Genomic DNA, 24,324 nt, shown 5'->3' with positions numbered 1-24,324 from the left:
TCTATTCTGGTTTTAACAGGAAGCCAATGAAGCGAAGCCAGGATAGGAGAGTTGTGCTTTAAAGTTTACATACCCTCCCTTTAAAGAAAATGATAAATTCACACTAATAATTCAAATAACACAAAACAGAAAAAGAATTGATACTTTCATAAAAATCATAATTTGATTAAATAAATGATAATTTAGTCAAATGTAAACCAATATAAAGGTGCAGACGTCTGAACATTTCCTGAACATTACAGAAAATACCTGAATTCAGAGATTCCCTCAAAGTCATTATCTCAGGTAACTTTTCTTAGATCTTAAAATTTGTCTTGTCTAAAATGTGTCTGATAATCTACATCTAAGTGGCTGAAATGAAAACCTAGCAGAAGTCCCTACAGTTGTAAAGATTTTTTCACTGCGCTCTGTGTTATTTTCCAAAGTTAGAAAAATCCTGTTTAGAGGTAATTTAGATTTACTGTTACCCTAGCAGAGCAGTTTTCATCCACTGTATTGCAGAGGATGACATGACGTTTTTGAATTTTCAGACACACATATAAATTCAAGGTTTTTTTATGTGATGAATGGCTCAAGGTATTATTAAGGCAATCTATTTTTTTTTCTGAATAGAAGCTTGAACAGGAGCTGCACATGTTGAAGGAAAAAACTCAGCAGATACAGCAGGAAAACCAGGAGAAGTTTAATACCTTAGGCTGCAAAAAAACTCTGCAAACGGACAGACTGATGGAGATGAAGAGGAAGGTGAGCAGTGGTCATGGCGCAGCAGCTGTCACACAGCTTACTGCACCAATACCAATGATTGTTGCTTTCAGTTCAGGGAAATGGAGCAGGTGGTGAAAGAATACAGAGAGGAGCAAGAGATTTTACGCCAAAAGGAAGCTGAGGACCGAGCTGCGATCAAGGTAATGCCACATTAGAGGTAATATTAAAAAGCCCCTCTCACTTGGGTGATATACCTGTTCTGATCTGTGCAGATCCAAACCTGGTGGAGAGGCTGCATGGTCCGCCTAGGCCTCAGTGCTTTCAGTAGAGAAAGAGAGAGCAAGAAAAGCAAGAAGACCAAAGGGAAGAAGACCAAAGGGAAGATGAAGACCAAAGAGAAGTAGAAGAAGGAGACATTGCCTGTTAACAAATCAGGCAAAAATTAGAAGAAAAAAAAAATATTAACATTCTACGTGGAATCTAAGAAAACAGCAAAGTTACTCTGAAAATCTTTTTGTTTAAGAATTTTCCTTTCTAATTTGTTGTTGTTGTTTTTTTCAAACATTCCTGTACAAAACATGTTCTTTGCTCTAAAACAGAACAAAATTTATTCCATAAAATGCAAGAATTTTTATTTTTTCTGTAACTAAAAAAACAGCATTAAAAAAAAAGATTTTTAGTTTTAAATATTAGTTTGTTCCAGTGAGTCACCCAAAGAAAACCCTTCATCCCTGGGTTAGGGTTAGGTGTTTGTTTCATTGTGTACATTGTGTTCATTGTGTTTTTGTTTCATTGTGTACCAACTGTGGTTTAAAAACCAGCTTAATTTGACTCAGTGCTTTAATTGAAATCTTCCACCTGCTTAAGTACAGAATATGTTCTTTTGTGGTTTTAGAAAACATTGAATAAAAGGAAATGTTGGGGCACGGTTCTTTGATGTAGATAATCTTATTATCCTCCTTTTTTAGAAACTTGCTGTAAATTTGAACTTGTTAAGTTTTATATATATTTTATTGTTAAATAAACTAAATAAACTTTATCACGTTTGGATGTGTTACGGTCCTAAGAATGAAAATTGAATTTTGTTATAATTGTAGTGGGTAGATTAGGTGCGTCTAAAGCAGGTACTGAAAACGCATAAGCAGAGGAAGGGAACTGTGGTGTAGACTAAATATGTTCACCCTGGCTAGCATTTAGCCACCATTTGTCTATAATGGACAGTATTATTAGAAGAAGCCTAGCTGTTACCAAGTTCAAATGTTCTGCCACTCTCCTCTACCAATTCTGTTCCGTAAAGGTGGCACAGATACTCATTCATAAAGTGTATACTTTAGACCTAAATTATAGATGGGCTTGATATTTAAACTAAGTATTATCAAATTTTTAAGTCAATTATTTGTTTATGCTGCTTTTTCTCATAGTAGCTTCATCTGGTCTGTTCCTGTTTGGCTTTGACTCCATCCTGGAGAGAAATATCAGCTGTGCTGCATCCATCAACACCTTTGTTTATAGATGTTTGAGATCGGCCTGTTTTTCAGTGTAGTCCTGTTTCTCTGACTGTGACTAACTGGATGTGCTCTCTTGATCCTCTGACATGGGAGCTGACACGGAGCTCGTCTGCCTGGCTGTGTGTTTGTTGCCTGTGGAGCTGGTTTACAGTTCCTTTTGTTTCTCTGCTTCTTTTTCTATCTCTGCTTCTGTCTCCTTGAACCCCAGTCGGCCTCGGTAGATGGCCGCTCACACTGACTCTGGTTCTGCTTGATTTCTTCCAGTTAAGAGGGAGCTTTTCCTCTCTACTGTCGCCACCAGCATACTTAGTGTGAGTGATTGCCTTTGAGTCGATGCAATCAACTGGTTTTCCTTAGACAGAAAACTTTGAATCAATTTGACTGTATGATCACAGTCCAAAATCATGATTGTGAGGTTAATTGGCTTCTCTAAATTCTCCTGTAGGTGTGAGTGTGTGTGTGAAAGGTTGTTTGACCTGTTTGTCTCTGTGTTGCCCTGCGATGGACTGGAGACCTGTCCAGGAAGAACCTCGCTCATAGACAGCTGGAGATAGGCACCAGCACCCCTCACGACCCTACTTGGGATTAAGAATGTCCGAAAATGGATGGATGGATGGATCTGGTGCAAGGGTGTAACTTTGTGATAAAAGTTGGTGGGGACGCCCTATGGGTGGTGGCTGATGGACCTACAGCTACTCAACCCCAATGCTTTCAATAGGGTTTATATTTTCCAAAAAATAGCTCAAACATATATTTATTGAATGCGTTACTATTGTTGAGAGCACAAGAGTGCAACAATACATTTGTGCTATATATAGTTATAGACAGATGCCTTCCTTTAGTGCATTGTTTTATAAAGGGCTCAAACACATTAATGTATAAAAAAAAATGACGAAATCCAATGCCAACATCAATATATCATCCATCCATGCATGGCTTCCCTTTAAGCTGCATCAGTGATTATCCTCCTTCACAAACAGCAAAATCAAATTTAGAAATTTGTCCTAAATGTCATTGACGGCCAAAGTCTATGTATTGAACCTTATATTTCAAAAATCATACACTCATTTGTATTATTTGTGCTTTAATTCTTATATTTTAATTTTAAGTCTGTGTCCAGTAAAACTGACTGTCTCTGGGTTGCAGCTCTTTCTGAGTCTCGTTTAACTACAAAAGACAAAAAGATATGATGAATTTTATTAAAGCATTGCATATTTATTCATGTAAACTTGGCAATACAATTTATTGCATGTTGCATATCCCAGTTAATCTGTTTCACCTTTAAATCAGCAGCTGTCCCTAATTGTGTCTCTGTTCTGCTTAAAAACAGATTTATGAACCTGTTTACCAATATAACGATGCCAGAGAAAATCTTTTTCAGGATCTCTAGAAGCTCTGCAGTCTGATTCTCTGTTCAATAAGAAAACAACAGATATGGGTTCATTTTAATCTGACAGATTAAAATGAACCCATATCTGTTGTTTTCTCAGGACCATACTCAGAGTTACGTAACTCTGAGTATGGTCCTGAGAAGACCAGCTTTTTTTACTTATATAAATGTACAATCTGCTGCCATTTTTTGCTGAAAAAGTTCTGTGGCATCTCTGATTTTTTTAACCAACCCGTCTCCTAAGTTTTACTTAAACATATATCGAAGTAGCTGCCAGTTAAAATTCACTGAGTGTTGCTGCGAATTTATGTTAAAACGAAGACGAAACAGACAGTATGTTAAGGTTATGGTTTGCCATATTAGCATCTCTTCTCATCCTCCTAGCGACTCTGTGCGCAGTGAATGTCCCAAAGCTACAGATCTGATGATGTTTCACTGAGAGGTGGGACTCGAGAGCAGCGGCAGAGCGAGGAAAAAACACGGACTGAAAACGCTCTGAACACAGTTAGCTGCACCTAACCCCAGTTACTGTTGGCTGAAGTAAATCAGCGGGGGGGAGAGGCGGACATTATTGGTGGGGACTGTCCCCTCCATGCCCAAAGTTGGTTGGGAAATGTCCACACCAGTCCTTCAGCCTTGAGATTTTATTTTATTTTGAGTCTGGTCTTTAAGCTTTAAGTGATTGTCTTTGTTCTGCAGTCAGTCCATCAGCAAAGAGATCCGTTTTGTATTCTTTTCATATAATCAAAATAAAAAAAGAAATAGGTCTATAACTGTGACATAAAAAATAGGCTTTGAGTGCTATTAAAATGCACAGTTTTTGCCCTCCTTTTTTTTTTAATGATTTAATTTTAATTTTGCAGTCACATTGAATGCATTAAATTCCCATACTTTAATCATAAGAGCTGTAGGGGACGTGGTGTTGTTTGTGCACTGAATCGTGTGTTTCAATGACGTTTCCTTTGATAAAAAAAAAAGTCATATCTCGGATTAAATCCACTCAGAGACACGTGTAGACCAAAGTTTCCTTTCGGTCAGACGTACCTGTCATGGCAGAAGAAGCGGAAAAAAAAAAATTCTTCATGGAGAACACAAAATAACGAGCGCCCCCTGCTGGAAAAGCCTTTCGCATTAAGCTCTTGATCTCGGGCATCGCCATATTGACGTCCCAACAACGCTGAGAGGTAATCGTGTTATTTAATCGGAAATCCTTGTTGTTTTATAACCCGCGTTGGTTTTATTAGACGGACTGAAAAGCCGAGTACGAGTAGCTAATCTGTGGTATCCCATATGCTTCACAATTACGGTGTTCGTGGGCTGTTTTGTCAAGGCGTTGTCAGCCCGTTGCCTCGCCAGAAAGCAGTCTATTCACTCCCTTAGCCTTCTAGCCTAGCACTTTTTAGAAAAGGGAAATGTACCCATTTTCTCAGATTTTTTTATAAAGCCAAACATATATAAAGGCCTACAAGGCGCTTAGTTTGATATTTTAAAGCTTAATGTTTATTTATACACAATATTACACTGGAATGTGGTCGAGGACTATGTGTGACTTTCCAACCGGCTTTTCACTCTGCTGTTGACGAGCTAACGCTAGCTTGTTAGCATCCCTACCTGCTTCCCGGTTCTGCTGTTAGCTTCTAGCTGTTAGCACTCAGCCAGGCCGTAGGCCGCACTTGGTTTGTGCCTACTTTTATCTTTTGTATCAACTTATTAAGCCAATTGACCGATTTTAATGGACTTGTGTGCGTGTATGAACGCATCATTTTGGCCTATTTAAATTTTCTGCGACTGTATTTTATAGATGGAGGTCCGTTAACCTCAGCTTCATTCGCTGGCGTGCGATGCCTCACATACTTTGCCCATGTTTGCCTAATTGACCCTATTGATTTTAATCAGCCTACTTTCTGTCTCCTTTTTTTTCCAACAGGAGGTAGTCGTTGTAGCCCCCAGTGATGACTGTACTGAGCCCTGTTCCTCCTGATTAGACTGGTTGGATGCCCCCATTTAACACCAAGGTTTCTCCATTTCATACGCCATCATATGCAAACACCCCATGCACCAAACTGCTTAGTTGTTGAGAATTATTTTTTGAAGTTGTTTGATTTTAATTGTTTATGTTTGAAGGTTATAGAGAGGAGCCTTTTTCGAATCGTGAAACGGTTTACTGGTCATATCATAGCTGATTTTGTTGTGCCTTTGCTCACTCTAACCGTAGATCTTTCTTTTTTTGTCTGTTTAGCTTACCTACATCTAAGGCATCTAAGCAACTTTTGTTAACTTCTTCTGTCACCATTAATCCTGGAGGAAACCTCCCAGGTATTGTATCAGGTCTGGTATATAATTTTTTTTTTTTTTTTAATCGTAGTCATTAATATATGGAATTTATTTAGCTGCCGTTATCAGTTACATGCTCTTGTTGGTTTTGAGGGGTAAATTTTATGTGTGTTCGTCCCTGTCTGTCATTTTATAGGACATCTAGAGAAGATCCCACACAGAATATGTCTGGCCCTGTTCCAAGCCGCTCTAGAGTTTACCCGGACGTCAATACCCAAAGACCTAGAGAATACTGGGACTATGAGTCCCATGTTGTGGAATGGGGGTAAGGAACAGGAACGCTTTTGAGATTTTGTTGTGCTCTATTGTGTTGCAATTACTAGAAATAATAAAAAAAAAAAAAAAAGCTAAATTTCAGCTAAACAGCTAAATTTCATTTTATTTGAAAATTTCAGTAATTTCCCTAAGAAAAAAAAAGAAAAATGCTTTGTCCAAGTTTGAGAAAATTTAGCAGTTGCTGCTTTTTATTATAATTTTTTCCTATTTCAATTAAAATAAAGCATCAGATATGCCATCTTAACAATAATAAGGTATTATATGTTATTTGCAAGGGTTTAGTCAGAAAAGAACACTTGTATTTCACACTCGAAGGTCACTAATATTCTCTCTGGTGACTTTGTAATAAAAATGAGAGAAACGATTTAGGTACAACTGCAAAAAAAAGTTGTATCCTCAGTTGGAACCTCAAATGTATTTATAGTTCTGTGAATTTAGTAATTTAGGATCAAATTTAGTATCAAACCTCATATGAATGTTATTTTTATTCTGATTATGAATAATCTTTTATTATTATGATCTGGCCAAAAACTAATATAAGGATATATTTCTTTATGTCTGTCTATACAATATAATTGCAATAATGACATACACAATATAAAAGCTTCAGAAAACAAAAACTCACTACAGAATCCTGAAACTTCTGTACATTATTATCCAAAGTTCATGGAACTTTGGAAACTGTTTTTTAAAATAAATCTACAGTAATATCTTTGCACTACTAGCTTAGCAGATGAAATGCACATTTAACCAATTGATTATTATATTTTTCATTCCATGGATTCATACTTCTTTCAGTTTTTTTCGCTGCGCCTCCTTCTATTATTTTGTAATTAACTTTAATGTTCAGGAAGACAGAAGCACCTAAGCCTGAAAGAACTATTTTCACAAATTGCAATAAGCAACTAATTACTCATAACTACACGTAACTAGCTCTGGAAATGCAAAGTACAGATCCCCAATTCATAAAAATCTGATAGGCAATAAGTAGTGTTTTTTTTTATAATCTAGTCACGATCCAGTCATTCCCCCCTCCCTCTCTTTGTCATACCCCCTGCTCTAGTCTTGATTTATGTATGTTGTTCTCTTGGGTAATAAATGTCTGTTTTTACTAATCCTCTTTAGTAAAAACAAAAGAGATCCCAGCCATTTTTTTCCCCAAGTTTTGTTTCTAAATAATCAACTTGAATTTTAATATTTCAGTCTTACTGCAAAAAAAGATGTCTCAAAACAAGTTAAAATCTTTTTTTTTTTTTTTTTAAATACTCAACCATTTTCAGAAAAAATGTAACTTTTTAAGGCGATGGCTTTATTCGAACAAAAAAACAATTACAATTTAGCAATATTTTTGTTCTCTTTATTTGAAGCAAAGCCAATAAGGAGGACTTTCAGCTCACATTTTGTAAAAAGAAACTGTTAAAGTGTAGCTTCCCCATAGAGCAAAACTATGAACAAAATAAAGTAAAGCAGGTTTTATATCCTTTAGACATAGACAACTATTATTGTCATTTTTAATACACTCTGTGTATACAAAAGTGGTGGTGTGAAAGTATGCTTCTTGGGTAATGTTGCCTGTTTTTTGAGCTTGCATCTGTGTGCTCCCATTTTCCTGTCTTCTTTGTTTTGCTTTTTTTTTGGTGCTGTTGATACACTGAGGGACAAAGAGATTATTCTGTTCTATTCTAAAATGGAGCATAAGCAAGGATCTGGTCCATGCAAATCTAATCAGCAGCAGCCTGGCTCAATTTCTGTGTTTTGGTCATTTTGTTTCATAACTACTGAAGTGATCAACTTGAGTCAGTAGGGTTTATGGCTACTGGTTCCAACTTCTAGTATTTAACAATTCCTATACTACTAGGTCCTTCGACCTTGTCTTGCTTTACTGATTCATGGCCTCCAACTTTAGATGCTCATGAAAACTTTCTTGTTAATTCATATCCACAGTGGAATGTAGCTCTGTTCCACGCAGGCTCTCACTTCAGGAATTCAAGCTAATCTAACATGGGACTATTGGTTAATTGCTAATGATTAAACAGATAAGTAAGCATATCCTGCCAGTTTGTTAAACCCTTGGGTGTTGTAAATGGTGAAGCATTAATGCCATTTTTAAGTAGCTCTCTGACAGTGTTTGCTGCAACGGGTGCAGAGCAACAGATCTTATTGATATCTATCCACTTCTCCTGTTCATCTGCGTCATTTGCAAAATGCCTGCAAACAAGACTTCAGTGTCTGTCGTGTCAGCTGAAGTTTTAACATTGACAGGTGTTAAACTTCCCACTGAAGCTCACTGTTTGGATTCAGCTATTGTTTAAGAGGTTAGTTATAGGTGGGGGGGCTTTAGTGGCTGTTTTACAGCAGAGCTGCTGTGGCTTATTTAAAAAAAAAAAACTAGAAAGATGAAAGAATTAATTACGCCTTTCTGAGAGATTAATCCTTCAACAGTGGTATCCAAATTTGAAAAGTGAAAACTGTAAACTTGTTATTACGTTATCATGTATTTGCAATGGAGCTTTGTATTTCTGGTGTTTAACTGTTATGTGTCTCATTCATTTTTTCAGGAATCAAGACGACTATCAGCTCGTCAGAAAGCTAGGAAGAGGCAAATACAGTGAAGTATTCGAAGCCATAAACATCACAAACAACGAAAAAGTGGTGGTTAAAATACTGAAGGTAAAGGGATTTCTCAAGCAAATATGTCCACTGTCTCCTGGTTGGACATTTTAGTAAATCCACTGGGTTCTTTTCTTCTTTTTTTGTCTTTCAGCCCGTTAAGAAAAAGAAAATCAAGAGAGAAATAAAGATCCTGGAGAATCTAAGGGGTGGCCCAAATATCATCTCACTCTTAGATATTGTCAAGGATCCTGTTGTACGTTTGGGGTCTATGTTTTGTAAAATGTTTAGGTGATTACCTGTGTAATAAACTTTGAGTTCTGGTTTTTCCTTTTCAGTCACGAACCCCAGCTTTGGTCTTTGAACATGTGAACAACACAGATTTCAAGGTGAGAAGATTCCTTAGGGTTTTGTGGGTTTTTTGTTCCTTTTATTTGTTTGTTTTTTTGTTCCCCCCACATTTGTATTTGCTAATGAGGAAAGTCTTTTTATTTATTTATTTTTTTTTTTCTCTCCTCCAGCAATTGTATCAGACTCTGTCAGACTTCGACATACGGTTCTACATGTATGAAATCCTAAAGGTAGGAGGTCTTGAATTTAATGTTTTTACTGAAGATCGTACACCTTTAATGTTTATTGAAATATGTTGGATTCATATTTAACATATGTAATCCTATATTTATCTTGTGAAGGCTCTGGATTACTGCCACTCTATGGGTATTATGCATAGGGATGTCAAGCCCCATAATGTAATGATCGATCACGAACACAGAAAGGTAATTTAGGCGGCTTTATATTTCCATTTGTCTCGTCTTTCTGCCCATCTGTGATGCTACCTCAGTGTTTATAATAACATGTACTGGCCTTTTTCTTTTCTAGCTCCGTCTAATCGACTGGGGCTTGGCAGAGTTCTACCACCCAAACCAAGAATACAACGTGAGAGTGGCATCCAGGTACTTCAAAGGTCCTGAACTGCTGGTAGATTACCAGGTGGGTTTAAAGGCAGCCTATGATTTGCATCCTGACAGGAGTTCTCAATATCTTGTGTTTTTAACAAAGTGGGAGTGGTGCAAGTTTCTCACTCATTTTTGATCATTACCAGATGTATGACTACAGCTTGGACATGTGGAGCCTGGGTTGCATGCTTGCCAGCATGATCTTCAGGAAGGAACCTTTCTTTCACGGTCATGACAATTATGACCAGGTATGATCAGTATCTGTTTTTCAGTGTCTTGTAACACGTAATTGGATTACATTCCATGCTAAAATGGTGAGTGATGCCAAAGTTTTGAACAGTAAAACATACTATCTGTGGAAAAAAAAAAAAATCTGCCATACATTTCCAACCATTTATTCAATGGGATTTCAAAAAAGGAACTAGAGCCTTTTCTACCCACTAAATGAGAGTAACTTTAGCCATCCCCCAGCTGTGGCTTAACACTGCTGGTCAGCTGGCTGAAAGAAAAGTCTTCTTTGCCCTTTCTCTTACGTTAGGGAACAACAGATTTAGCTCCAAGCTGCTGATATGACAGCAGCTCGGACGTAGAGTTACAGCTGTCCATTATTTTAGTGATCGATGAATCAAACAAAGTAGTTTTCTTTAAAGAGACAGTCTTGGTATTTAAGAAATAAGTGTTTGAGTATAGGGCAAAAAAATTGTTTAAGTCTGTATCCTCCACTTAACTATTATTGAGTTACTAAATTTTAAAAGCTCATCCTTAGATTTTGGGCATTTTTTCTGCAACACCTTAGGTGCATTACAGCAAGTAAATGTTAAATATTACTTTTTAATTTTGTTTTAAACTATGGATGTAATTTGTGATACATCTTACTGTATACACAGTGATAAAATAAGTGGTGCTTTTACTCAAAGTTAACTCCTTCCACAATAATCATATATTGTCTAAGGCTTAATTGGATTATTATTTCTAACTAAACAACAACGTTATTGTTTTAGCCTTTTTTCACTCAGACTCCTTATTGCACAACGTTTTCAGCCTTGCAGAGCCACACCCTGATCTGGCCTTGCAAACAGGCGAGGCCTTTTGCTTAAATCTAAGATAAGATTTGTCAGACGTGGCAGGTTACTGGCCTCTTCCATCATCACTGTCAAGTTAATCTACCAGTTTTAACAGACAAAATTCTAGTAGTTCTTTTGGTCTCTGCACACTTGCCATTTTTGTCTATTTTCGTCTCATTCAGAAATCAAATTTGAACCACAGATGTAAAAACATGTGACAATCTGGATAGGATAAAGTCCCTGCCTCACAGGCTTATTTCATTTTCCTTTTAGATGTGTTGGGTATTATTTGGGGGTTAGATAACATTTTCTAGACTACTTTAGACATTTATTTTAGCTTGGTGGTAAATTTTACCCATTTATTCCCTGACTATAAATGCACCGAATGCACAGGAGTGTGGGCATGAATCTCTGGCAGTTATCTCTTTATTTTCTTCCCGTTTGTGCCTGCTGGATGAGCAGCAGCTACTGGTAGAACAGATGCACCAATCCTAGTTTTATGGCCGATTTATCAATTTGTTTTTTGTTAATCATTTTTGCCAGGCTGATTTTATGATTAAGACATCTAATAAACATAGGTCAGAATACCTATTTGAATTTGAAGCAGAGGAGATGTCGCATAGAGTGTTGGAGACCAGTCACTGAAATCCATTTTTACCATTTTATTACAGTGATAACATGGCAGATATTGGAAACAGACTCGCCAGTGATCTTTTACTAGCTATTAGCGCAGTTAGCATTTGTAACGGCAAATTACATTCTTTGTTAGCATTCACTATGCAGTCTAACTCTGTAGTTTCCAAGCAGCTGCCAAATCAGGTTGTTGGACAACAATCAGAAATCCTAAAAAAAAAAGCAGAGTAGCTTTAGTTTGTAAAGCAGAAGTCATGGATTAGCGGACCTCAGTTTGGATCCAGACCCACCTGCTGGCTAATCCGGAGCCAATCTAATTTCAACATTTATAAATGACTGCATGTTGTCTGACGGCAGTGTCTAATTTCACTTGCGCCGCTTCTCCTGTTTGTACGGTAAAGCCCTCTGTGACCAGGCTGAACGGGGTGACAATAAGCCAATGAACTGTCGGTCAGGGCCGCTAGCTACTTTTAGACACAGCAGGCAAACCTGTTTTAAAATGGACAAATTTCCTTTTTTATATATTATTTTTATTTAAAAATTCTATGTATGACACGGATGCATAAAAACCTAATTTTATTTCGGTGTTAAATGCTATTTAAAGTAACAGATTATAATTAAAGAAACATCTCCGGGCCTTTACTGGTTGCTTTTCTTTATTCAGAGCCTGCTGATTTTTAATTGGTGACCCCTGCTGTATAGCATTCCTGTAATGTACTGGAGCTGCCTTCCAGTCAATTTACCACTTTGTCAGTTCCACATAACGTCTCCTCAACAGTTTCAAATAAAATTTAATAACAAGTACAAATCCTTTGCGGACACCTTGTTGGGTAAGGAAATAACCCAACTAACAGTATAAAATGTTTACCGCCTGTCAGATTAGATCTTTGCATCAGCCTCCATGGCCAGCTGTTCTCAAAAGATACATTATAGTTAAGAAGTTTAGTAAGGTGAGCTAATTCAAACACCTTGGTGATCCCAAAAATGTCTGACTATGGTAAAGAGTTCAGCGGTCGCATCAGTTTAACCTTGTTTTACATAGATGCAGTCCAAAAACTGATTAGAAAATATTTTTTTTGAGTAAACAAAGCTCACATCAACCAAATTTGGCAGAAAATTGAACCAATTAGTGTTTCCATATTCAGTAACATTTCATTTATTTGCATTCATCTTATTAACCAATGTTGTTTGATTCTGCTTCCTTCTGGTTTTCTGGGGTTTTCCATTTTCTAAAATGGATATAAATTAAAATGTGTGTACTCTTTGTTTTTAGCTACGAAGGCCTTTTCAAAGAGCTTTGGCATATTTATTTTCCAAACATGCTTTTAAATGTTCATGTTTTAAAAGAAAACTATGTTTAACTTTGTACAAAAAAGTGAACTCTTTTCATTAATACATTTCTGAACTTGCAGCTGGTGCGGATTGCAAAAGTACTTGGCACAGAGGACCTGTATGACTATATTGACAAGTACAACATTGAATTGGATCCACGGTTCAATGACATTCTGGGACGGTTAGTCATTGGAACAGTTTAACAGATCACTTAGCCTCAACTTGACCTGACCATTTACACGTTTGTTTTTGTTCGTCCGTAGACATTCCCGCAAAAGATGGGAGAGGTTTGTACACAGTGAGAACCAACACCTAGTCAGCACAGAGGCTCTAGACTTCTTGGACAAACTGCTGCGCTATGACCATCAAGCTCGCCTCACAGCCAGAGAGGCCATGGATCATCCCTACTTCTGTATGTTTGCTCTACAGCTTTTGTAGATATATTTTTTTACGTTGTTCAACACAGTTCCTACAGTCTAGATTGAGTCAAAAGTATTTTGAAATTTGATGTCAGTATTACCTATGGAGTAATGGATGTTTTTCTAGCCCTTCCCTTACTTTCTTTTTCCTCACTTCATTTTATCCATTCCGTATTTGTTGTTATCCTCCTTTCCCTTATTTCTAGTGTGTTAATGGTAATGTAAAGAACTAAAACTGTCTTTTTATATGTAAAATTGTAGCAGCATCACTCTTTTAAGTGTTCCAATATACATTTTTCATTAATGACACTGATATTGCAGCTTTAAGTAGTGTGGAATGAGGCTTGATCAAGAACCATTTCTTATTTACCAGAGTGTTGCACAAACTTTAAACACAAGTGGATTCAAGCGAAATGTTTCCATGAGGTTTCTAATATTGGAGAATTTGATATTTATGACATACGTTTTTTACTGCTATTGAATCAGCATTCCCTAGTGTTAGTCTCCAAACTCTAGTTTAAAAGCTGGATCTGCTGCATGTACATCTATGTGGACACAGAGCCTAGCCCCTTCTAGACCACCTGAGTGGCTTTCAGTAGGCAGCTAAGAATTGAGGTATAGCTGGTTGTTTGCTTTGTATTGCTCCTAGAGTTGCCTGTTTCGTGCATCTTTTTCCCCTTTTTACTTTTACTTCTTTAGTTCTTCAGTGTGTTTTCCTTTCTCTTACACTTTCCTTTCTAGTGATCTGGTGTCCTCCCCCTCTAATCTGTTATTTATTTGGCTCTAATTGTCTTCCTGTCCTGCTCTCTATCTTGTCTACCCTTTCTTTTCCTTGCATTTTTCCCTGCTATCCCTCTCTGTAATTTGCAGGTCTAATATGAAGCCAACTGGTATAGAAATGTCTGCCAAACATTTATATGGGTTATTTGCATTTATATTGAGCTATAATTGTCTTTGAAGAAGAATTTGGATTTTTTTTCTGGGTGGAATAATAGTTTGTGGAAAAATAGAAAGTTTGGAATCAATATGTGGGAATATGTCTGATCTGTCTGGATCATTGTGTTCTCAGATCCTATCGTCAAAGATCAGGGAAGGGGGGCCACTCCTGGGGGCATGGCTGCCAGCTCCACTCCAGTCAGCTCCTCGAGTATGATGGCTGGTGAGTCACAGACATTGCTTGGCACTGTGAGAATGTGTAAAGTGGAGCCTTAACAGATAAGTAATCTTCTTCTTGCTCTCAGGCATCACCTCCATGTCCTCCTCACAGCCAATGGCTAACATTGCTGGATCCCCTGTCATCTCTGCCCCCAACACTCTGGCCACACAAGTCCCCGCAGCCACCGGGGCCCAGCCCTGAAACCACTTCTTCACCTGTGTTTAACGTGTGCTCATGGCCATGCCCTGCCTAGCTCTCTCTGTGAGCCAGGGCCATGGAACAACCCCTCGCCCTGCCCCTTTTTATTTTGACAATAAAAAAGATTTAAATTGCTTTTCATGTTCAGTTCTATTTTGACACCTAGACTTGACAGAACCGCATTGTTGCTCCTGTCGGGTTTGTTAGACATTGATTTGGGTGTGTTACTTGACAATGCCATTGTCTAGAAATTCTAATAAGATGTAGACATAAAGAGAATGGATAATAAAATTTATTTTGTATGTTCCAAATATACAGTCTTGCTTGAAACTGTTTGATGGGGATCCTGCTGTATTACACTGTGAAACCTTTACGTGACTTCACAAAAACAGAGAGTCCGGAAATCTGGTGTGTCTCACCTATCAGCGCTCGCTGGTTGCACACGATGTAATGTGCAGGAGTTGTTAGTGTTTTGAAGTTGTTAGATGCTTATCATTCTTTAATTGGACTTTTTTGTAGATATTCTACAGTTACTGTCAGGTTGCATGCACCCAATGATGAATATCACAGGGTCAATAGTTTGCCAACTTTATGTTACTTTCACTTCTGTATGTGTATGTAAGTGTCCATGTTTGTTTTTTATGAAGTCTCTTACACATGATTTTGATTACATAGACGATTTTGTAACTTTTTTGTTTTATGTTGGGAGGAGTCATCACCTACGGAAAACAACTTCAAAAATAAACAATTTAAACAGGGCTGTAGAAGTACTATGTTATTGACTTTACCATCTCATTATCAAGACTCATATGGCAGCAAGGTGGTTTTTGATGGTAGTATTTAGTTTGAAATAATGAGGTTTTTACCGTTTTATCTCGGATAAAAATATTTACAACTTAATATTAGTAATTTCATCCATCTTCCGCTCGGGTCGCGGGGGTAGCAGCTTCAGTAGGGAGGCCCAGACGTCTCTCTCCCCAGCCACTTGGACCAGCTCCTCCGGGGGAATCCCAAGGTGTTCCCAGGAAAGCCAAGAAACATGGTCCCTCCAGCGTGTCCTGAGTCTTCACCTTTCATCATTGAGACGTCCAAGAGGCACCCAAATCAGATGCCCGAGCCACCTCAACTGGCTCCTCAACGTGGAGGAGCAGCGGCTCTACTCTCGAGTCCTCCCCGGATGACTGAGCTCCTCACCCTATCTCTAAGGGAGCCCAGACACTACGGAGAAAACTAATTTCAGCCGCTTGTATCCGGGATTTAATTGATATAAAATTATTGCCTGTTGGCACTAACGACGAAGAGGGCTGTGTTTTAAAGCAGTTTTACCGTTAGTCAGGTATAAACTTAATAAATATTAGACTGAGTGAACTTGCTGGCCTATCAAGCTGTCATACGATGGTCTTTAAAGAGATATTTGTACTTTTAACAGTGTGAGCAAGTGCCTAGAAAATAAATCGGCATCAATGTTACCTTGCTACCAGAGGGAGGCAGTGCTGCTAACCTTTACCAGTAGATCTCATGGGTCTCCAAAATATAACTGTAGATTGAAACTGAAGCCCGACCTTCAATGAGGTTGAAATCAGCTTTTTCCCTCCATCTTTTGGGACACTGGGTTTCAAACTAAAAGCAAATTTCACTTTGATTTGAAAGTATTTTGGAAGACTTGAGAACTGGTTCTGTGCATTTTCTCCTTTCCCCAGGTAAAACATTTCTAACGTGTCTCATGACCCCACCTAACAAGATGAATCGCAAAATTCTTGTCCTGCATATTTCAATGTGATTGTGACCTTTTAAGGACTTCAGGCCATCCAGTCCTCGAACACTATAATCCACTTTGCTGATCCCTTTTTTTTGCCCTATTTTCCACAAGAGTTTTTCTTTCCACTAAACTTTAAATGAAATGATTGGATGCATCACTCTTTGATCAGCTGTTCAGTAGTTTTGACTCCTGATTTGGGGTAACTTTTTTTTTATTAGCCTTTTTTCATTAACAGAATTTCATTTGTTGTAATTTGCTGTAAATCATTAGTTACTGTAATTTAACCTGAAATTCCAATTCATTTTAGTCTTTTTTTGCAATGGGAACCTGGCAAAGACAGCAACCATCAAAAGACTGTAAAACATAAATATTAATAACAAAAAAAATAATAAAATCACACGGTAAGAATACTAAATTATAATCTAGATTGTGCGGACTGTCAACAGAAACAGTCTTCACTGGATCCTTAAGGATTCTTTAGAAATAGGTCCTGGATATGCATGTGTTTAGGAGATTTTTGAAAGTTGTTCCATGATAGAAAAGTGCTGTTTTATTAAAGACTGTTAAAGACCAGGTAGACTTAAAAAACATCCACTTGGAAGCACAGATGGTACCTGTTGGAACTTAAAGAAGGGTGCTGAGATACTGTGGGCATTTACCCAGCAAAGATTTAGAGATTCACATAAACTAGTGACGTTACCTACCAAAAAAAAAAAAACTTTATATCAAGTCAACCAAATCATAAAGGATGCAGATTTGAGTTAGTGAGGGAAATAAACTGTAGAGTCATGGTAGACTAGATCAAGTGTTTTTAAAAGTTTTCCATAAGCCTATATTTGATCAAAGATTGTAAAACAGGATTTACTCCTTAAATGAAAACTTATCTTTGATCGATATGTATTTAATAAATGTGTTAATTAATCGTACATACTATTCATTTATCAATGGACATACCATCAAGGGTGAGGATTTTAAGATTGCAAGATTTTCAAACTGAGCTTTCAGTAAAAGTTTAATTATGTTTTCTGTGAATAGAAAACAAAGGTTTAGACACTGCAGGGTCTTTTATAAACTTAAAAATTTTGTTTTTAAGTATTTTGTTACTTTTGCTGCAGAGTGGGCAGACGTATGCAGACATGATGGCTTCATCGGCATATAGAGTGGAGTTAAGCCTGAAAATGTAAGCACAATTAATAAAATAACATTGGAAAATAAAAGGATGAGAGCCTTGATGCACACATCTAGTTATCTTTTTAAAAAAAGATTCATGGCCTCCAATTTAGGCACAACTTAGCCCTATCCTTTAAATAACTTTATAAATAATTTATGAGCCTTTGAACCTTATGCCAGTGCTCACTTTTTACGTTAATTTATTGAATTTATCAAATGTTCTATAAGATTCCCGTTTATTATGATAGTTCCAGATCTTCCAGGTCTGTAGTAGTAAATAACGCCTGACTGGCATTAAAAAGGTGGGGCTTTTGTCAAGAGGTCAAATGACAATGTTACGTTCAAAGACAGCTGCTGAAAACCATGAATAAGCTCATTAGCTGTTGGACGACTTCAGAAAAATGGGAATTTTCTGGTAGCTTTGTTTCTCTGTTTGGACTCTCAACCACTTGGAGTTACCACAAAATGGGGTGGGGTGGGGGGTTGTGCTTTTTTTGTCTCTTTGTATTGAGTTCAATCTTAGCTGATACAGCTCAATAGGTTTGAGGAGTAGCTACAATTTAATCAGTGGGGAAAAATATTTACTTTAAAGGTATATTGGAGGATGTTCTTTTTCCGGGTGGATCATCAAAATAAGTGGTCCTACTAATTGTCAATCATTCTGGTGATATGTTTACATAAGGCAACCCTATGTGCTCCTCCCCATTTTCACTTACTGGGGTGAGTCTGACATAGTGGAAAAATTGCAAATCTTCTTTTGGAAAAAGCAACCTTTAAACAGAGAGAAATGGGCTTGTGCATGCTCTCACACTTGTTTAATAGTTGTTCGGTGTTTCAGGATTAGGTACAGGGTTGTGCATGTGTTGTGCAATTTTTTTCTAAAGTGGAGATGGCGGGTCTTTGCAAAAAATTTGCAAAAATCATCCACTATACCTTTAATGTCACCGTCTGTCTCTCTTTTCAAATACCTGTTTTTACTTTGTTTTTACTTTGAAGCACCAGTTGTTTTTCTTTGTGCAGGTCTAAAATTGATAAGTGGAAACACAGTTTTCTTCTATAATTTCCTCTTGAGATCTAGAGTAATAACAATAAATCAGCAAAAGAAACTAAAAAGATGAATAGAAAACAATAATTATAAGAAATCACCCATTGATATTCTGTCCCAGAACAGGGATAATAAGGCACTATTTCCTCTGCACCTTACAGCTTTAGTCCATTGCTGTATGTTTACACTACGAAACAAGTTAATTGACAAAATAAATTGACCTACAATTACAAGAACTTCTTAAGAGGTAGAAATAGCCTTTGAACTTGCTTTCATTTTAGTCAGTGGAGGGTGAAGAGGGAAGGCTTTAGGAATCCCTCAATTTTTTTGTGTTGTTTCTTACTGTGTGTCTATTTGAAAGTTAAATTGAACTCATACATATACACCTCTCTAAACTATCTAAAATATATTTTTTTTTTCTTAAATAATCAAAAAGACCTTTATTTAATCAATGACCAAACGTGTATGGTTATTTTTTTGGTTCAGTCTTGAAATAATGATGCATTCACTGACTTATATGAAGTTGGAAACCAAAAATATCAGTGGCTTCACGTTAAAACTGGCTTTCTGATAACCATTAATTTGTGTTAGATTTTGGTTGATTTATATTGGGTAAAAATATTTCGAAGTCTGGGAGTATTAAACACGGAGCAGAACTCCTCTGTCGTTGAGTGAATTAGTTGCTATAATTCCTACATTCCTGAAAGCAGCATCAGTTCTGCCCATTGCGGCCCTTCCCACCAGGGTAAGTGACTGAGCAGTAAAAAATTAGGAGCAACTTTGATAAGTTTGCAGCCGAGGTGAGGAAATGGGAAAGCTTGTGATCTTTTCGGTTGCTATTGCAGCTTTTTCGGTGCTGCTCGGGGAAAGGCTCCTTAATATGAGGTAAGGTGGATAGCAGCTGTGTAGCTGCTATGTTTTTGGTGGATTCAGTCTAACTTCTTTGCATAAACTCCACAGCAAAAGGTACCTCGCCTTCAGGGAGGTGGGTAACCAACATCTGCCTAACTGTGTTGCACTCAAAAACATAGGTAAGCAATGCAGCAACAAACACTTCTACGCCATTTTTAGTGACATTTAAAGTAACGGTGCGTTTTGTTTCCTTGTCAAGAACATGGGTCGGAGGATATAACCATTCTTGGCAACGGGCTTGCCTTTATCAGCTCAGTGAGTATTTATACTTAAACTCAGCCCTGCAGATTCAACATTGTAAAAACACAGGGGCGGAGCTAGATGGGGAGCCAGGGGTGGCATTTAACCTTTTATAGGGCAGTGAAATACTTCAAAATCAAAATTTCAAGCCAATAATGTTATTGGAATTTAAGACAAGACCTTATTACCTTTGTAACATTCAAAAATTATTGATATTTTGGAAAAAAATGAAAGTCAATATAATTCCAAGAAACGCCAACTTGCCCGAATATATTAAGAAAAATAACAAAAGTGCTTCTAAAAGAAATTAATGAAAAACCCTCTTAGAATGTAAGGAACACATTTTTTTTGGTACAACATAACCTTAGAGGGATTAATGCTGATACTGGCACTTACATTTTTTAGTTTATAAACCTAAATATAATTGTTAACGAGGCTTATTAACTTTTTAACTTTTCAATGAGCTTTTTACTTTTTTTTTCTTTACAGTAGGTAATATATCATTCGAGGGCTCATCTAATTGGTCAAATTCCAAAATAAGATGTACAGCCATGTGAGCAGGATCTTTGCTGAATGGCTGGATATGGCTGGAAAATATACTGCAAAAAATCAGTGCAATGAGTGCAGTTCAATACCTTGGCTCCAGAGTGTCGACGTCCCAGCCCCCTCCACAGAAGCTCCGCTGCACATCTCCAAAATTGTAGCTGACCCCAAACAGTGCCGCTGACAGGAGGCCGGCTTGTTTTGTTTTTATGACCGAAATTGCTGAAAACAACTCGCGAAGTTTGACCCGCTACAAGAGCGAGGTGTGCAAGAACGCTAGGACCCTTTTTCCACCTGGATCTCCGCTCTTTTTGGCCCTCATGTCCCTCCGTCGTCGGACTTAACTCGCCCCCACTTCCTCACCGCCTCGTCTGTATCTAGACCCACAGTGTGTAGCACAGACCAGGCTTCAATATTGAGCATAAATCAAAAATGTCTGTCAAGCTCACTGCAACAAACTGCTGTAAGAGGTAGGAAGCGAGATAGGAGGGCAAAATAGGTTTAGCGCCACCGCAGCACAGGAGGGAGAAATTCGTCCAGGAGCAAATGGATAAAAATAGACCGCAGGAAAAAAACAAAAACATGAATCGATTCTCTTGCAGACGTATCGATGCATTGGATCGTCGGCTGTTGGATCGATGCATCGATTCAAAACGATTATTATTTACACCCCTAGTAAAGAGCAATGGCGTAATGACACAACAAGCTTCTCTGGAATCCGCTTAAGTACCTCTGGTATCCATCGTCGCTAACACATTGTACATAACGGTTATGCTTTTAATCTACACTCTGGATTACCCATAATTCCAAGTCGTATTGTAAAAAATAAAATACTCAAATACATCGTTCTTTTAAGATCTTTATTGCGGTTTGAAACATATTATAGGAGTGTATTTTTTACAAACTGTCTAATGAACCAGGTTTCAGTGACGGGGCCCCTAAGATGTCGGGGGGGCACCTAAGCAACTACATACTTATAGTCACATCATTGGTAAAGAGAAAATGATGCATCTCTGCAAGTCATCTAGGAGTCTTCAGTGAAATCATAGATAATAACTATTTTAATAAAAACTTATTAAATAATCAATTAATGTAGATATTAGTACTTGTAAATATCAATTTTTTTCAGAATGATTATTGATAAAAGTAGGTAAGTAAAGACAATGGAAACAATGTTCACCTCAGAACTCAAACCTGAAAGGATTTTATCCACTATACCTTTTATCTAGAAAGCACAGATGTTTAAATATATGCGTCTATTTGTTAGCAAAGGCTGTGGGAAAGTATAGTTTTTCTTTATTTAGAAAATATGGATGTTTAGCTTGTTAATTTTCCTGTTAGAAGAGTGTAGATTGACCCTGAGGTTCTGGTGCTACCCCTCAGTGTACATTGGTTATTGCCTGGCCACCCTAATAAACTTTATGGCTACGCCTCTGTAGAAATATAAATCAAAGTTGCCGGAAATTAAAGCACAGGGTCATATATTTATGTTATTTAGTTAATTCTAATGTTTGATTTACGATTGTTAGATTTTCTGATTATTTTATTGCTTTTTCAATATCTTTAGGGGCTCAATTACCCTGGACTCCCACCCTCAGATGAGCCAGGAAAAATTTTCCTCCTTGATGTCAAAGGTCCTCAGCTGAAACCAGTGGAGCTGCGTATTTCAAGGAACTTTGATTTGGAGTCCTTCAATCCACATGGCATCAGCGTGTTCACAGATCCAAGTGGTAAAAGCAGTTTTACACCCTTTTATGTTTGCACAAACGAAGACGTTCATGCCGAGCTTGCTTTTGTTTACTGCAGCTTGGTATAAGCTGGAATAGAAGTGCGGTTTATTCTCCAACCGTGAGAAATTCAGATGTGTCAGTGACATGCAAACAGACAAACGATAGAACACATGTTCATACAAGACTGTTAAACATGAAAAACAACAACATGGTACACTCAGGTTCAATGAAAAATGCTTAATATTAGGGCTGTAATTAACTATTATTTTGTAAATCAATTATTATTATTATATTTTCAAATAATAATAGAATATCAATAGGTTCCTTAAAGAAGACTTTACAAAATCCTTTTTTTTTTGTTTGTTTGAGATATAAGCAGCTCATTTGGAACACAATTAATCATTAAGGAATGTGTTAGTTATAACAAAAAAATTGTTGTGTCCAAAATGAGAATTGAGAGTTCAGGATTTATAAACAACTTTTCCAGCATCGCATCCCAACCTGGAAGGAAAGAACTGCAATAACGCTACTTTTGTACCTAAGGTGAAGTAAGCATGAAAAATAAATGTGAATTAATTACACACTCCCATTTCTATTTGCAGCACTTGAAGAGTTCTTTTGTCCTAAGTTTCCATTTCTCTGTTTTCATTGGTACGCTTGGCCTGTCGAGCCCTAATACTTTGCTTAACTTGTTTCTTTTCTTTGTCAGATGATACAGTCTACCTCTTTGTTGTTAATCACCCTCAGTTTGGAAGCCAAATTGAGATCTTTAAATATGTGGAGGAGGGTGCCTCCTTGGTGCACCTGAAAACCATCAAACATGAGCTTCTGCACAGGTTGGTACCCTGAAATCATCTACAACTTCTAATCCTTCTCTAGCATTCCCATTTTAACCCTTAATGAGACCTTTTCTCTTATTCTTTGTAGTGTGAATGATATAACAGCTGTTGGGGTGGAGAGTTTCTTTGCCACCAATGATCACTACTTCTCTAACAATCTTCTGAAAACTTTGGAGATTCTTTTGCTCATGCCCTGGACCAACGTAGTCTACTACAGTCCGAATGAAGTGAAGGTGGTGTCTGAGGGTTATCACTTTGCCAATGGCATCAATATGTCTCCTGACCAAAGGTGAGGATTATTGGCAGGGCTATGATTGTTGTTGCTTTTGGTGAATTTCTTCATGGCCACAATGATCCCTTTCTCTTATAGGCATATATATGTAGCAAATATATTTAACCACAGTGTGGAAGTATTGGAGAGGAAAGAAGACAACACACTAACTCCTGTGAAGGTAAAGATCCTCAAACTTTTATATGCGTTTTAAGTCCAAGTTGTTCCCCCTTGTTCAACAAATTTTACAATAGAAAGTTAGAATTGTAATTTATGTTATCTGTTGGGTTTTTTTTGGAAAAAAAGTTCCAGCTTATCCTTCTCTGTTGAAGGAAACCTAGATTATAGTGTTCCTTTGCTATGGGTATGCTGGATTAAGGTGAAATCTATATTAAGGGACTACTTTGGTTTTTCTAAATCCTCTAAATCAGCAGATGCCGTTAAAATGAAAAAAACCACCCTATATTATGATTTAAATGGTTAAAAAATGCTTGTATCTTTTTTTGTTTTACTTTGAATTTTTTTTATTTACTTTTAATGTTGCTGATTTTCATTTGGTAAAATCAGAAAACCTAAAAAATAAATAAATAAATAAAATAAAAAAGAAACAATATAAAAAGGTTTAAATGTTTCTGTGGAAAAAATTTATCCAAAATACCGTTTCAGTTATTTTCGCTCGCATGTTGTGAACTGATGATTGGTCACAATCTGATTCAGTTCTTGATTAAAGGGCTACCTGCTCAATGTGTCATCATCTCTGAAATGTTTTGTTCAGCATTTCTGTAAAACTTAAAATTCAACTTATATTCTTAATATTTATTCTTCGAAGCGCAATTTATTTCAAAAAGTAAAGCAATGCCATTCAACTTGTTTATTACCTTTTTATTTTAGTTTCAGCAAAAGTTCCCTGTTTTGTCCTTTGAATCCAGTCTGTAGTTGGGCTCCAGCAACGGGACATCTGGGTGTGCTGCTATGTAAGAAACGAAAGTAAAGTAACGCAAAGTTTTAACATGAAAAACACTGGTCTGGATGCTCTGTAATATTCTTTAAAAACTGAAGCAATAGCTTGGAGATGCAATGCACCGAAAGGTCCATCCATTTTCTAGCACGCTGATCCCGAGTGGGGTCGTACACCCTGGACAGGTCGCCAGTCCATTGCAAGTCAACACAGAAACAAACATGACAAACAACCATTCACGCACACACTCACACCTAAGAGGACTGTAGAGAAGCC

General features: G+C 37.2%; 3 protein-coding genes across 4 annotated transcripts in view; all 3 read left to right on the top strand.

Moving 5' to 3' along the window:
* Positions 1 to 1,191, top strand: part of iqcg (IQ motif containing G) — a 3,995-nt gene extending 2,804 nt beyond the window's left edge. Inside the window, exons 3-5 of the mRNA XM_015401871.1 lie at positions 613 to 744; positions 816 to 905; positions 978 to 1,191. Coding sequence (XP_015257357.1) covers positions 613 to 744; positions 816 to 905; positions 978 to 1,109 — 354 coding nt within the window. The 3' untranslated portion in view covers positions 1,110 to 1,191. The remainder of the gene's footprint in view (positions 1 to 612; positions 745 to 815; positions 906 to 977) is intronic.
* Positions 1,192 to 4,671: 3,480 nt separating this feature from the next.
* Positions 4,672 to 15,339, top strand: LOC107102542 (casein kinase II subunit alpha). Of its 2 annotated transcripts, none has more exons than XM_015401905.1 (15): positions 4,672 to 4,787; positions 5,531 to 5,618; positions 5,843 to 5,919; positions 6,074 to 6,202; positions 8,772 to 8,883; positions 8,978 to 9,079; positions 9,162 to 9,212; positions 9,345 to 9,404; positions 9,516 to 9,599; positions 9,703 to 9,813; positions 9,926 to 10,027; positions 12,889 to 12,989; positions 13,072 to 13,220; positions 14,297 to 14,386; positions 14,469 to 15,339. In XM_015401905.1, the coding sequence occupies exons 4-15, from the start codon at positions 6,102 to 6,104 to the stop codon at positions 14,582 to 14,584; spliced, it is 1,179 nt and encodes a 392-aa protein (XP_015257391.1). In that variant the 5' UTR covers positions 4,672 to 4,787; positions 5,531 to 5,618; positions 5,843 to 5,919; positions 6,074 to 6,101; the 3' UTR covers positions 14,585 to 15,339. The 2 variants fall into 2 exon arrangements, with proteins under 2 accessions (XP_015257391.1, XP_015257390.1); XM_015401904.1 differs by having other exon boundaries at positions 5,843 to 5,931.
* Positions 15,340 to 19,286: 3,947 nt separating this feature from the next.
* Positions 19,287 to 24,324, top strand: part of LOC107102526 (serum paraoxonase/arylesterase 2-like) — a 7,958-nt gene continuing 2,920 nt past the window's right edge. Inside the window, exons 1-7 of the mRNA XM_015401870.1 lie at positions 19,287 to 19,440; positions 19,516 to 19,586; positions 19,667 to 19,722; positions 21,818 to 21,980; positions 22,690 to 22,816; positions 22,908 to 23,108; positions 23,190 to 23,271. Of these exons, the coding sequence (XP_015257356.1) occupies positions 19,364 to 19,440; positions 19,516 to 19,586; positions 19,667 to 19,722; positions 21,818 to 21,980; positions 22,690 to 22,816; positions 22,908 to 23,108; positions 23,190 to 23,271 (777 nt within the window). The 5' untranslated portion in view covers positions 19,287 to 19,363. The remainder of the gene's footprint in view (positions 19,441 to 19,515; positions 19,587 to 19,666; positions 19,723 to 21,817; positions 21,981 to 22,689; positions 22,817 to 22,907; positions 23,109 to 23,189; positions 23,272 to 24,324) is intronic.

This window comes from Cyprinodon variegatus, unplaced genomic scaffold (assembly GCF_000732505.1).
Source record: "Cyprinodon variegatus isolate N-32 unplaced genomic scaffold, C_variegatus-1.0 Scaffold1271, whole genome shotgun sequence".
In the NCBI taxonomy this organism is placed as follows: domain Eukaryota; kingdom Metazoa; phylum Chordata; class Actinopteri; order Cyprinodontiformes; family Cyprinodontidae; genus Cyprinodon; species Cyprinodon variegatus.
The sequence above is the reverse complement of the archived record's forward strand: the minus strand, read 5'-3'. Positions and strand labels throughout refer to the sequence as shown.